A 15,057-nucleotide genomic window follows, 5' to 3' on the forward strand; every position below is an offset into this window, starting at 1 on the left:
TTGCTTGGGGTATCCAGTTGAAGCTAGTGCTAGGGAATTCATGTGTGCAATAGATTTTATTTGGAGGTGATGTAGGTATTCAGGATGTGGCAGGTGCTAGTACGTGGAGGGGGTTCAGACGGGGGGGGGGGAGATATCCTTTTTTCTCCTCATCATAGTCTCTTGTGGCACTTCTCTTCTTTGCTTTCACTTCTCCTAGTGAGAGTCTCCCTCCTACTCCCATCTATTCTACTGGTGTCAATTCAAAGTGTTTTCATACAAATACATGCCACTCGTGAAGCCAAGCCGAGCCAAGCTGTGACCTCAAGCACCCGTTATCATTGAAGATGCAGCTACTGCCCACGCTTCCTACTTGGCAGGAAATGGCTGGAACCTGGCTGTCCTCTCCCTCCCCTGCTAATCCCAATGTACCCCCATAATATCTCCATCTTCTCTTCGCCTTTAGCAAATCTTGAGCCCAGGTTAAAGGAGAGGGAAAGGGGCAGAAAAATAGGGAGGAGATAATGTAAAAGGTGACAAAAGAATGAATAGAAAGCAAAAAGCGTGAATGGGACAAAGGGCGGGGGGGGGGAAGGAACTTCAAAAGAGACAAGAAAGGAGGACTGCGGAAGGCATCAGCAAGCTGGGCAGCAAGCAGGTGCCAGGAATCAATGGATTAGCCATTATACTCGGGAATTGTCCACACTCTGCTCCAGACGGACCAAACATTAATCTCATGTGCGCGCACACCAGTTGGGTTTATACAAGCATACCTCTATGTACACGCCCGTCACCCATGCTACTAAAAGCATGAACAGCCCTGAATAAACAACGTATGGCTTCAGCAAAATCAAAGTCTGCTGCTGTAATGCAAGTCACCCTGATTCTTCTAAGGAACTACCGAACTATATTGATTTCTAGATTATGGAAGTGCAAATAAGCTGGACACACATTCAAGTTTGTATTTCAACGTATCCACAATTTAAGATGCAGTCGGTCTAACTGCAGTGTTTTGAATGGAATATCACCAAAATGTCACATTACAGATCAAACTGAGTCTGGAGCTAATAATGTATTTTTAAATCACCTAGCAATATTAGGAATAATACTTATAATTGTTTTGCTAACTAACAAACACTATGACACAAACTCCTATGAATCTGCTAAAAGAGATGCAATTGCACTTTTATCCTACAATGTGAAATTCTGCTATGGTGACACTGATATTAAAAAGTTGTGTTTAAAAAGTTTTGCCTTCATATAGACTTTCTATTAAGTACATTTTTATGGCACGCTTCCTCAAAGGCGCTTAGGGCAGTCAGTGTACATTGTTCTCCCCCATTTTATCCTCACAACTACTCCTTTGAGGTGAGGCAAGGCCAAGAGCAAGTGACCAGTGCAAGGTCACCCAGCAGGGGAAGAATGGAACTCCAGCCTCGCCAGATCCAAGGCCAATAATCTATCATATTATATGATCAAATAACACCCCTTCCTCCACAGGTAACTTTGGATAGCTGGGCATGAAAGTTTTTGAACTTTATCACTCATACTCTAATATCAAGAGATTCCCCCTAAATCCTAATCTGTAAATTACACTGCATGCTCTGGCAGTGAATTCCACAACTTAATTACTCATTGTGTAAGAAAGAAATTCCTTGTCTATTCTGAATCTATCGCCTATCAACTTCATCGGATGCCCCTGAGTTGCATTGTTATGGGAGAAGGAGAAACAGTTCTCTGTATCTACTTTCTTGACCCCATGCATTGTTTTATCAACTCATACAATGAGTTTGCCTTGCTTCAGTGACAACAGAGACACAAGCAGACACACAGCTGAAGGGAGTGTCTCTGTAATATGGTACACAAACTGTTTTGTGCGCTGTTGCAGATTTGCATATCCACTGGATCAGGGTGCCAACCTGTGACTGTAAATGCCAGCTGATAGGAATGATGTTATCATGTTAAACTTGCATGCCATCGTTATCTTCCCAGGAAGATAAAACTCAAGACTGTTGAGTTTGGGAAATAGCTGTATATGAGAGACAACTTCATACCATTGCCTGGATTCCCTACCCACCCACCCCAAATGTACCAAAATTAGAGTATGTGAGCATAACATTTTGATGCAAATTATCTAGAAAAACAATCACTAATGTGATCTTTCTTTGGTCATGTTTTTGAAACTCTCACCTCAGTGCTTGGAATGTTGTTTTGTTTTCCTACATAGAGAGAAAGGCTTTAATTTTTTCATTGATAATGCTCTTGGGTATTCAACATTTTACACAAACTGGCAGAATTAGTTTTCCAGTTACAACAATATGTACGCTTGTTTAAAAAACTTGCTTCCATCTTATCGGCTCAGGAGTTTAGTAAGTCATTCAAGGCCATAGATTAAGGCTCATAGTTTGCATGAAAGTTATTCCAGGAGAGGGGTTTTTTTTTAACATGGTTCTTGCCAAAAGTGGTACAGAGTACACAGAAGGCTCATCAAGACTTTCAAGATCTTCCAAAATGCACATATGGCCTAAATAATCTAGTTATTTATACCCTACATTCTCCCTGATGGTGACTCAAGCAGCTTACAGCATCAATCTGTTTTCCTCCATTTATATTTGATCATTCATAGCAATCTATTATAGTCTGTTCTAGCATAGCCTCCTGTAGGGCTGAGGGGGGTGGGGCTCTCCAGAGGAATCCTAAGCATGTTTACTCTGAAATGTGCTGGTGAATTATCACTTGTTACTACCTGAAAATGCTTCCAAATGAGTTTGAGCACTGGGACCCTCTCACTTTAGAAAGTCACCAACTGCCCAAATCTCTACATGCACAAAATGATTCATTCTCTGATTACAGTATAATTTGAAATCAGCATGCCGCTGATCGACATGGCCTTCATTACAGTGACGCTATGTCACTGATGAAAATAACTCCTGTTGCCATCACATAGTTACTTCTAAGGTAGTTGCAGTAATAAACACACCAGAATGTGTTTACACAGCCAGCTCCTGGTTATATGTTGCCCCTCTAGCCTACCCATTAGATCCATTACAACACTCCTATTTTAGTAATCAGTTTGGGCTATCATAATAGCAAATGCATGGAATGTATTCTACACACTCAGGCAAAAAATACAGACCACCATATTCCATTGTCTGCAAAAGCTGCATTTTTATTAGCACTCAGCCAGACTTCCAGCCCCAATTACCCAACAAAGGCATCAGCATGCAGTAATGTCTCAACTCTCAGATGTCTGTATCATAGGACCCCTCCATAAGGAAAAGGGTAACGATCCTTGTAATGCTAAGGGAATTGGGATGCCCCTAAGGGAATTTAATGCCACTTGCCAGCCACTCTTCTTCCTGTTGCAGAATATTGTTTTTGTGCTGCCACCATAAAATAAAAATGCTGGACACATCTTTGGTTTCTGTCGTAGGCTGCTTTCGAGTAGAATAAAAACTGTTTTCAGAGCTCCATTGGAATATGTCTGATAAATCAATGTAGAAAACAGTATTTAAAAGTATATAAACTATTTTTTAAAAATTTACTCAGTTTCTAGCATTGGGGATGTTGAAAGGTTTTATCAACTTTTTTTAAAATGCTGTTTTTACCCATTGAATTAGTGCTTGTAGACAATTGAAGTTCCAAAATGACAGCTTCTATTGTTCCAGCATATGGCAGACAGACAACGCAGCCAACAGCTTGAGACAGATGCAAGGTATTGACCCTCCATCTGCATATTTTCAAGGCAATCACGTCTGGTGCTTTGAGTCCGAAGTCCTGGTTGTATCTCTTGGTACAAATGAAACGTAAATTTTACAGACTAGAATGTGAGACAGAGTGAAAAGATTATGAAGCCACAAAAGAAATTGCTTTTGTAAAAGTTAAATCACTCCAGGCACCAAGTGTTCAGGTTAATACCCCGCATCTTAACCTGTAAAGCCATTTTAGCTTTTATACTTTAGTTTTGAATGCTTAGCTGGCCAGGAACATGCACCACCTCCTTTGAGTGCCTGACAAAGGCCACCTACTATAAGAGAGCTCATTAACCATGCAGCTTTTCAGTCTTGCAAGCTGTTGCCCTAAGCAGCTGTTGCAATGGAATGGGTGAAAGGTCAACTCATCAATTCAAAGGGAAGACATACCCTTTTGTCCAGCCCCCATCATTGTGTAGTTCAAAGGATGTTCAGCCAAGGATACTATCTGTGAGCTGCTTCACACATCACAGTTTTAACAAGCACAGATTAAAATCCCTATTAGAACTTCCTAAGCAATTGAGAAGTACGCCTAATCTTCAACAAATTGTGAAAATGCAGAAACTTGTTGCAAGCTGGTATGATTAGCTCCAACTCATTTCAACAGTGCTCTCAAGGTGTACAATGCATGTGCTTTACAGGTACACAAAGTAATATGAAGCAAATGTGCACTCACAGCTTAAGTAAAGTTTTAGTGATGCACAACTTCGGTGAGGCACATTAGGGAGCTATCCTAAACAAGACTACTCCAAACCAAGTCCCATTTTATTCAATGGGCTTAATCCTAGAAAAGTGTCTTTAGGATTTCAAAGTGCATTTAACTCTGTTTAGCAGTGGCTTAAACACTGCATTCTTACAATACTAGAAAGTTCCTGTAGCCCTGTCAGTTTAACACTGATTCAGACCACCTCAGTTTGCTTTATATATCCCCCCCTTCACAAGCAAAACCACCATCACACAAAGTTAGTTATTAATAAGTTTATTACAAAATATAAAAGATCCTCAATACCAGCATGAATTTAATTGGAAAAGGATTATTGTAAAATTGGTAAGCAATGCAAAATATAGTCCGAAGGCATTCAGTACATCAGTCTGCATCAAAGTTTCTGTAAAAGTATTATAGTTCCAAAGATTATGCTTCCAGTCTCTTGTTTTGGGGCTCTGGCCAGCCCAAACAGCAGTTCTTGGTTACGATATTGTGTCCATACCTTCCCATGCCATCTGTGTCCAGTTTTCCAACTTTTCTCCCCTGCTCTCTAACACAACATTCCGCCCAACCTGGAAACCTACAGGTTTTGCTCCTTCTGCACCTAAAAACTTGTAGTTCAACTCCATGAACCCGCCAGCTTCTCCAGCGCAGCAACATAGTAGGGATTCACTGTTGGCATAAGCCATTCCCCTTCTTTTCCTTTGCTTCTCCTTTCTCCACAAGAACCCACCACGTGTTGTCCCAGCGACTTAATCCAAGCTGTTGACTTGGCGAATCCACAGAATCAGCCACTTTTTGGGTTGCCCAGGTGTGCAACTCCATGATGAGAATGCAACAAAAGGCTTCCACCTCTCCCATGCACTGGACTTTCATCACTCAGGTAGGGTGATATTGGGCACCCAATCATTGATGTTCCGACTCTCCTCACAAAACAAGTTTAGCTTTTCCAAGGCTGGATCCTTCCAGGCATCCTCATTAGGGTTCTATAATAAAAAAGCAAAGAACAAAAATTCATGAGTAATGATTGCTGTAAAACCCATGAGTTATTACAGTATACGTCCCTTGTTTACCAGAACAAGTAAATTTGTTACTCAGTATGAGTGTCAACTGTAATAATACCACTGGCCTTAACATTTCCTTTGCACAAAGTTTCACATTCATATAATATTCCACCCACACTCCTTCCCAATGCATGCCTGAGATAAGCTTCCAAAAACCATTTTCAATGCTCATGGGAACCACTGATGGCCTAATGCCTGCTCTGGCTTATGATGTCCTTGAGGAAATTTCAACCTGCATTGCTCTGCTGGGGAAGGCAAATCTTGCATCTGACCAAGCCCTACCTGATGCACAATAATAAAAGGCCCGAGATCCCAGAACTCTGCAAACACTGGCACTGCAAGCTCTTTGTACGGGAAAAGCAAAAAGGCCTTGAACAGCCTGCTGAGAGCTGCCAAGAGCGCCCAGCTTGGGGGTGGGGGTGGGTTTGTCCTGCTCACCGTTATGAGGATGCAGTGAAGGTCTCGCGGCTCCCCGTCCTCCTCACTGGCCCCCACGATGCTGGCCAGCTTCTGGACGTCGTTCACTCTCACGATGTCGATGTCGTTCTCGCAGCAGAACGCCTGGATGAGGGTGAAGTGGATTTGGAGGGCAATGTCTCCCTCGTCCTCCTCGTCCGCCGCTAGCAGGCAGAAGGCCACCGTGTCCGGGTCACTGCAGACAGAGAAGCGGAGGCACCGGCCGTTAGTCCCCAGGCAGAAGCCCCCAGCCCCGGCCGCCCGCGCCTGGCCGCTCGCCGCCGCTTCTCTCCCTCCGCCCAGGGCTGGATACTCACACATTCATCAGCTTGGCCGACTCGTAGACGCCCGCCGTCAGGCAGCCGCGGCGCTGCGCGGAGACAAGCAGTTCGTGGAGGGCTTTGCCAGCGCTCTGCATCCTGCTGCCGCTGGCGGCGCTGCTGGTGCTGCTGCGAAGGTGAGAAAGGAGCGTGTCAGTGGTGGGACTCTCGCCGCCGGCAGTGCCGGACTCCGGCGCCCCTTGCCCCGCGCGAGAGACCTCCACCGCCTCCTTCCCCGCAGCCAGCCCCGAAGGGCGACGCAGCTGGCGCTCCCCTTACCTGTCACTAGTTTCAGGTATTGGCTCCTGTCCGTGAACTTCCTCTAAAGTCATAATGGCTCGACAGCGGCGAAGCAAAGAAAGCAAAACCCGAAGATGTATCCACCACGGAAAGCTCGCCTCGCGCTTAAAGAGGCTCCCTGTCCAAGACCGCCACCAGCACCCAATTCACTGCACAATTCCCAAGCCGTGTGTGAGACGGCGAGAGAGAGCTCGCCGTATTTATAGGCTGCCGAGCTTCTGTGCCGGCAGCTGCCGGAGCCTCCGCCACTCTGATTGGCCGGGCTGTGGGGTTATTGTTATGCTAAGCAGGCGGTAGGTAGAGCCGGCTCGTGCCAGGAGACCACGTGGGAGAAGACGGGGGGGGGGGGTTCTGGCAGGGAGGGGCGCGTGGGGGATTACAATGCCTCGGATCTGCGTCTGCTTTTGTTGGGATGTTACTAGGCAGACCACAGCCTGAATATGGGGGGGGGGGGGGGAATCAAAGACGGAGCGTTGCTTCAGATGTGTAATTTGGGACTTTTTGTTTATTTTCAAAAAGCCCTTTGCAAACTGCGCGAAACGCACTCCCTTTGAGCTAAAGACTACAAAGCAACTTCATTTGTGTGTTCGTGCGTGTTTATTGAAAGGCTTCGTTTGGAAAGCCACATCATACGTAATACGAAAGCCTCTCTATACTCCCCTCTCCTTTTGCAGCTTCTCATCTCCACGCGTGCAAGCGCGTCCCCGGTGCTCACTGACCACCAGCTTTTGTGAGGGGCCCACCCCCACCCCCCAGGACAGCGCGCCTGGCTGCAAAAATGTCGGTACAAAGTTCACCCGAGCGAGGCCCCAGGCCCGCATGCCTAATGAGCGGCTGTGCGGAGCAGATTGCGGATGGCACACGCGGCTCGTTTGCATTTCTATGGGGCGCGCACAATAGGGGAGGTCTGGCGTGTGGCGCTTTGGAGCGCGGACAATCGAGCCTTTCTCCTCCGCGCAGCCCCGTCCACCTGCCGCTGAGCCGCGGCTCTGCTGCCGGCCGGAGGGGGAGGGGGGCAATGGGCCGGCTCTCTGGCGGCGGCCAATCTGTTGGAGCTGATGGATGTCTCCACTCGCGCCCGCTGAAAGGCGCAGCTCTCGGAGCACGCGATCGCCTCCTGCTTCCAAAGGACCCCATTCGCCTCCCTTTGTTCGAACCCTTCAGCCGTGCTTGCAGACATCGCGGGACACGGCTCGGGCAGGCTGGGCATATGGCCAGGTTCGTTGGGCCAATCCGAAGGCAGAAAAACTTTCGCCTCTTGGGGAGATGGAGGGCAAAGCAAAGTCGGGAAAGATGCGGCTCGTGGCAGCGGAAACCCCTCTTTTCCAGTCCTTGCGCGTCAATGGAAAAGGGGAGTCGGGCAGTCAACCGCGCAGAGTGCAGAATAAGGAGCCCTTCCCCCAACACCATCGGTGGCTTGTATGAGAATCCGGTTTTAAGTATTGATGCCAAAGGCGATCATGATATTTTCTTTTTGTTAACGCTCACATCATCTTTGGTCAGCTTTAGTGTGTAATAGATCAAGAAGTAATGTGTAATGTAGTGTGTAATGCTTTACTAGCAGCGCTACCTGCTGGATGCCAACGTGTATCTTCCCGATACCAGTTATTGTGCAGGAAAACGGAAGAAAGTAAAACTAGGATCCACACGGATCCTCACAGATCCTATGGTTTTTTAAATAGGAAAAACACAAATGAAACATCAAATCACATATCACAGCCAGGTCCACAGACTGAAATATAAAAAACACAGATACAAAAATATTTAGCGCTGCCACGGTCAAAAAACATGAATCTGAGACAGGATCCTCATGAATTCATATGATTTTTACACTGAAACAAAACAAAAAGGCTGTCATATTTTAGATCATGTCCCAGGCTACAGAGAGCAACAGAACAATCACACATTTACGAATTCGTGGTGCTGCCACAGCACAAAAACAAGCTCAAAAAGCATGGATCCTCATGGATCCTCTTGATTTTTACATGGGCCCACACAAAATCCACCATACAATACTAGACCATGTCCATTTCCACAAATGGGACCAAAAATTCAGCCATCCACTGCTTCGTGGCACTGTCACGGGGCAAAAACATGGTTCAAAAGTATGGATCCTCACGGATCCTCTTGATTTTTATGTGGGGTCATCCAAAATCCACCATACAATACTAGATCATGTCCATTGCCACAAATGGGACCCAAAGATTATGCTGTCCACCCCTTCGTGGCACCGCCACAGGGCAAAAACAGGGTTCAAAAGCACGGATCCTCACAGAACATCTTGATTTTTACGTGGAGCCACCCAAAATCCACCATACAATACTAGATCATGTCCATTGCCATAAATGGGACCAAAAATTCAGCCATCCACTGCTGCGTGGCACTGCCACAGGGCAAAAACATGGTTCAAAAGCACAGATCTTCACAGATCCTCTTGATTTTTACATGGGACCACCCAAAATCCACTATACAATACTAGATCATGTCCATTGCCACAAACGGGACCCAAAATTCAGCCATCCACTGCTGCGTGGCACCACCACAAAGCAAAAACATGCTAAATAGGCACGGATCCTCATGGAACCTCTTGATTTTTACACGGGGCCTCCCAAAATCCACCCTACAATCCCAGATCATGTCCATTGCCACAAATGGCAACCCAAAATTCAGCCATTCACTGCTTCGTTGCACTGTCACAGCACAAAAAGCACAGATCCTCATGAATTTTACATAAGGACACACAAAATCCACCATAAAATTCCAAATCATGTCCATTGCCTCAAATGGCATGAAAAAAATCAGCAATCCACTGCTTCGTGGAACCACCACAGAGCAAAAACTTGTTTCAAAAACATGAATCCTGATGTATCCCCTTGATTTTTACATGGGGCCACCCAAAATCCACCATACAGTCCAAGAACATGTCCACTGCCACAAATGGAACGCAAAAATCGACCACTCCACTGCATTGTGGCATCACCACGGTGCAAAAAGTTGCTTCAAAATCATGCGTTATCAAGGATCCAATTGATTTTTTCACAGGGCCACCCAAAATCCACCATATAATCCCAGATCATGTCCATTGCCATAAATGGCACCAAAAAATTGAGCCACCAACCACTTCGTGGCATGGCCATGGAGCAAAAACAAGCATAAAAAGCATGGATCCCTGCAGATCCTCCTGATTTTTACATGGAGCCAACCAAAATCCACCATACAATCCCAGATGTCGATTGCCACAAGTGGCAGCAAAAAATTAAGCCATCCACTGCTTTATAGCACCGCCGCAGCACAAAATATGATTCAAAAGGATGGATCCTCTTGAATTTTACATGAGACCACCCAAAATCCACCATACAGTCCAAGATCATAATCATTGCCACAAATGGCACCAAAAAATCAAGCCATCTAACTCCTTTGTGGCACCGCCACAGTGCAAAAAGTTAATTCAAAACCACGGATCCTCATGGATCCTCTTGATTTTTACATGGGGCAAGACAAAATCCATCATACAATCCCAGATCATGTCCATTGCCACAAATAGAACCAAAAATTTCAGCCATCCATTGCTTTGTGACACTGCCACGGTGCAAAACATGAATCTAAAGCACGGATCCTCATGTATCCTCTTGGTTTTTCCACGGGGCCTCCCAAAATCCACCATACAGTCCAAGATCATATCCAGCCATCCACAGCTTTCTGGTACCTCCATGGGACAAAAACATGGTTTAAAAGCACAGATCCTCATGGATCTTCTTGATTTTTACATGGGGCCACCCAAAGTCCACCATACAATTCGAGATCATGTCCATTTCCAGAAATATTATCAAAAAAATCAGTCATACACCACTTCGTGGCATCGCCACGGAGCAAAAACATGGTTCAAAAGCATGGATTCTCATGGATGCTCTTGATTTTTACATGGGGCCACCCAAAATCCACCATACAATCCCATATAATGTCTATTGCCACAAATGGAACCAAAAAAATCAGGCACCCACCACTTCACGGCACCACCACGGGTCAAAAACATGCTTAAAAACGACGGATCCTCATGGATCCTCTTGATTTTTACAGTGGGCCACCAAAAATCCACCATATAATCAATGTCACGTCAAACAAGAGAGTGATGGTCAGACAGTCCTCTTGGCTGAACTGACTCTTCTCTATCCCAGTGTTGCTCTCCAAGAGCCATATACTGAGGGTGGCCTGCTACTCCACCAAACACTTGAGCATGGCATGGGTGGAGTTATGTGCTAAGATTGTTGATCCGGTGATACTTCGGCATGCCTGCCAGGTCTGCTTCTGGAGCAATTGGTGAGTAGCTTTCACACTACATGAGATGTGTGATCTGCAGGCATCTCATGATGAGACACTGGAATTCACGAGTTGGAGAGTCTGTTCAAGGTTCCTCAGAACAATCCAGACCCAGTGTGTCCTTCTTCACAAGGTGACGTTTGTGGGCCACACAGTAAATATGCTTATAGCCCACTTGGTCTGCCACTGTCAGGATGATTTTGCCACCACTGGTCACCATGAATCCTGTGGTGACATCCTTACTCATTGAACTAATTGCCACCTTGATGGTGGCAGCAATGTTTTCTGCAATGTGCAATGCAGCATGGAGCAAAGCCTTGCAGTATCTGACCTAGTGCCCCTCCATCTCACCTTGCCTGATACTGGTTAGGTGGGTAAGCACAGAAAAAAAATAGCGACAATCCAGATCCAGAATTCAGGGATCCCAGAAAAATCAAATTCGTCAAATCTGGGAAACATTCTCTGATCCAGTTCAGACAGATCAGAGAAAATCTCAGTTAATTTGGCAATTTTTCCCAATCGGGGGGGGGGGGCTATCCAAGGGGTGGGTGGGTGGCATTTCAAACAAACTTCACCAAATTTGCAGGGAACCTACTTCTGACTGTCACCCAAGTTTAATACATTGGATTCATGTTTTATGGCTTTGGTGGTAACACAGAGTACTGGAGCCAGTATTTGTGGTGTGGTCTGCGGCCATGGGCCAGGGGCATGATGAAGGATTTGATGGTGAGTTTTGGATGACCCCTGTAAAAATCTAGGGTATCCACGAGAATTCATGCCTAGGAACCAAGTTTGGAAGGGATCATATGGTGACTTTAAGGTGACCGTAAGTACAAATACACAAGATCCATGGGGATCCATGCTTTCCAATCAAGTTTTTGCACCATGGCACTGTGGCAAAAAAGTGGGTCAGTGATTTTTGTGGTTCAATCTGTGGCTATAAACATAGTATGTATTGAATGGTGAACTTTTGCTGACTCCATATAAATATCCACAAAATTCATGAGTCTCACTGCTTTCAAACCATGTATTTGTGGCATGGTAGCACCACGAAGTGGTGAATGGATGATGTTTGTCTGAGGCTACAGGCATGATATGGTATGATATGGTATTGTATGCTCAATTTTGGGTGATCCAGTGTAAAATTCAGAGGATCCATGGCTGGGAACCACCTTTTGCAGTGTGGTGGTGCCCTCAAATAGGGAGTGGGAGATTTTTGTGGTTCAGTTTGTGGGTATGGATATGGTATTAGATTGTATGGTGAGTTTGGGGGATCTCATGTAAAAATCCAGAGGCTCCATGAGGATCCATCCTTTCCAACCACGTTTTTGCAATGTGGCACAGCCAAAAAGTAATGGGTGAGTACTTCTGGGGTTCAGTCTGTGGCTCTGAACATGTTATGTGATTGGGTGACCCCATATAAAAATCCACAATATCCATGAGGACACATGCATTCCAACGTGGGTTTTGAGGCACAATGGTGCAATCAAGAGGTGGATGGATTATTTTTGAGGTTCAGTCTGTGGCTACGGACATGTTTTGGGATTGCATGCTGAGTTTTGGGTGAGCTCGTATAAAAAGGCATAGGATGCATAAGGATCTGTGCTTTTGGAACAGGTTTTTGCGCCATAGCGGTGCAACGAAGCAATGGGTGTCTGAATTTTGGTCCCATTTGGGCATTAGACATGATCTGGGATTGTATGGTAGATCTTGAATGACTCCATGTAAAAACCAAGAGAACTGTAAAAACTAGAGTTCATATTGCAAATTACAACGGTGAACGGTGCACCAGAGAATTTCATACGGAAATCAGCTTATACTTTATAGATAACAGTGAAACTTTCAACTGTGTTACTCATGAAAAACTATGGACGGTGTTAAAAAGGAAAAGGGTATATGCAACCAGTACTCCACACAAGAGAGTACTGTTAGGACAGAATATGGTGAAACAGAATGGCTTCCAAATGGGAAAGGGGTCAGACAAGGGTGTATATAAAATCTCCCTAATCTGTACAACCTATATGCAAAAGATACCATAAGAAAAACTGGATTATTACCAAAGGTTGAATTTTCTGTTTCAAAAGCTACTAATCCATATAGACGAAAGATAGGGAATTTCTATGACCCCTATTCTAAAAGACCTATGTATGAGCATTTAATGGAATTGACCTTTCGCAAAGAAGGGAAAAGCTTTTTCTTGTAAGCAAATTCCTTCTAACACAGTTTCAAACACTGTAGTTAAGTAAAGTTAGAAAGCCCTATTGCAAGGACAATATCTCTCGTTTTGACTTCGTATTCAAGAATTTACCTTGGATAAGCGCTGTAATGATTTCAAGTAAATGTGTGCCTGTATCTTTAAATACTTGGTGTGAGATAGGTGAAGAGTGGGAGTGAAAGAGAGGGATATGATTGGTTGATGACTGAGAGTGTGGGCGGAGTGAATGCAGTTTAGACTGGGAGTAGGGACACAAGTTTTAGTCAGAAGAAACCAGGCTAGCAGTGTGCTCCCTGAGTATGTTGAAGTATTTATGAGAGAAATATAACCTGTATGGAACCTGAACTGAGCATGTTTGTGGAAGAACATTCTGTCTGGGAAAGAGAGGCCAGCTGTGTGCTGCCTGAGCAGGTTTAATATTTCTGTGAATAATAGTTAAAAGAAAGCAGGCTAGCTGTGTGTTGCCTGAGTAACTTTAAGCATGTCTGTGAGAGAAATACTGAGCCAGAGAAAGAGGCTGTGTGTGAAGCCTTAGAAGAGATCTGTGTGAATGAGTTTAAATGAAGTAACTTTAAGAACCAAGATCTACTTTATGACACTGATATGCTTCTTGAAAAAATAAGAGTTTATTTTGTTTTTATTATATCCCAGAGTAGCTGTCATTGCTATATCCCATTCCTATCCTCAGGGCCCCATAGAACCACAAAGGAGCCTGACGCTTAGGAACGTTACCAAAGGGAAAATTTTAATAAAGTATCTTGGAATATAATATTCCTGGTGGCAGCAAACTACCCAAAGGCTGTTAAGGGAAAGATAAAAGGCAAAATCTACCCAAGAGAAAGTAAGGATCATAACAAGCACCCTCTCAGGAAGACACCCAAAATTCATATGTGGCACCAGGCATGTAGCATGTTTATATTACAGAGAGAGTTTATTGTCTTGTCAGTCAGGCCTGTTTTGTGCTATGTCTCCTGAAGAATTTGATTCTGAAGGTTCGCATCTAGTTTTATATAACAATTTTATCTCTTTTCTGTAAACAATTAACTTTGGAAAGGATGTTAAGATTCTCTGCTATGGTTGATCTTTATGTATATGTCACAACGAAAGCATGAGAGCACTGCTGCTGCTAAGGCAGCTTCTTCCATCAAGGGCTGGGCTTTTCCATCTGCCCAGCCCCGCCCTTTGCCTGCTCCAGCCTACAAAGGCTGCTGCCAGAGGTCTGCCTGCACTGTTGCTGCCGCCACCAAGGGAGCTTCTTCCATCAAGGGCTGGGCTTTTCCATCTGCCCAGCCCCACCCGTTGCCTGCTTCTGCCTACAAAGGCTGCTGCTGGAGCTTTGCCTGCACTGTTGCTGCCGCCGCCAAGGCAGCTTCTTCCATCAAGGGCTGGGCTTTTCCATCTGCCCCGCCCCGCCCGTTGCCTGCTTCTGCCTACAAAGGCTGCTGCTGGAGCTTTGCCTGCACTGTTGCTGCCGCCGCCAAGGCAGCTTCTTCCATCAAGGGCTGGGCTTTTCCATCTGCCCCGCCCCGCCCATTGCCTGCTTCTGCCTACAAAGGCTGCTGCTGGAGCTTTGCCTGCACTGTTGCTGCCGCCGCCAAGGCAGCTTCTTCCATCAAGGGCTGGGCTTTTCCATCTGCCCCGCCCCGCCCGTTGCCTGCTTCTGCCTACAAAGGCTGCTGCTGGAGCTTTGCCTGCACTGTTGCTGCCGCCGCCAAGGCAGCTTCTTCCATCAAGGGCTGGGCTTTTCCATCTGCCCCGCCCCGCCCGTTGCCTGCTTCTGCCTACAAAGGCTGCTGCTGGAGCTTTGCCTGCACTGTTGCTGCCGCCGCCAAGGCAGCTTCTTCCATCAAGGGCTGGGCTTTTCCATCTGCCCCGCCCCGCCCGTTGCCTGCTTCTGCCTACAAAGGCTGCTGCTGGAGCTTTGCCTGCACTGTTGCTGCCGCCGCCA

At 45.7% G+C, this 15,057-nt stretch overlaps 1 protein-coding gene across 1 annotated transcript; it reads right to left on the minus strand.

Moving 5' to 3' along the window:
* Positions 1-4,714: 4,714 nt before the first annotated feature.
* Positions 4,715-6,741, minus strand: GADD45G (growth arrest and DNA damage inducible gamma). Its single transcript, XM_054986827.1, has 4 exons — positions 6,557-6,741; positions 6,275-6,406; positions 5,940-6,153; positions 4,715-5,423 (listed from the first exon to the last, which is right to left on the minus strand). Exons 1-4 carry the CDS (start codon positions 6,607-6,609, stop codon positions 5,313-5,315), a joined length of 510 nt encoding a protein of 169 aa, XP_054842802.1. The 5' UTR covers positions 6,610-6,741; the 3' UTR covers positions 4,715-5,312.
* Positions 6,742-15,057: the final 8,316 nt, after the last annotated feature.

This window comes from Eublepharis macularius, chromosome 8 (assembly GCF_028583425.1).
Source record: "Eublepharis macularius isolate TG4126 chromosome 8, MPM_Emac_v1.0, whole genome shotgun sequence".
In the NCBI taxonomy this organism is placed as follows: Eukaryota; Metazoa; Chordata; class Lepidosauria; order Squamata; family Eublepharidae; genus Eublepharis; species Eublepharis macularius.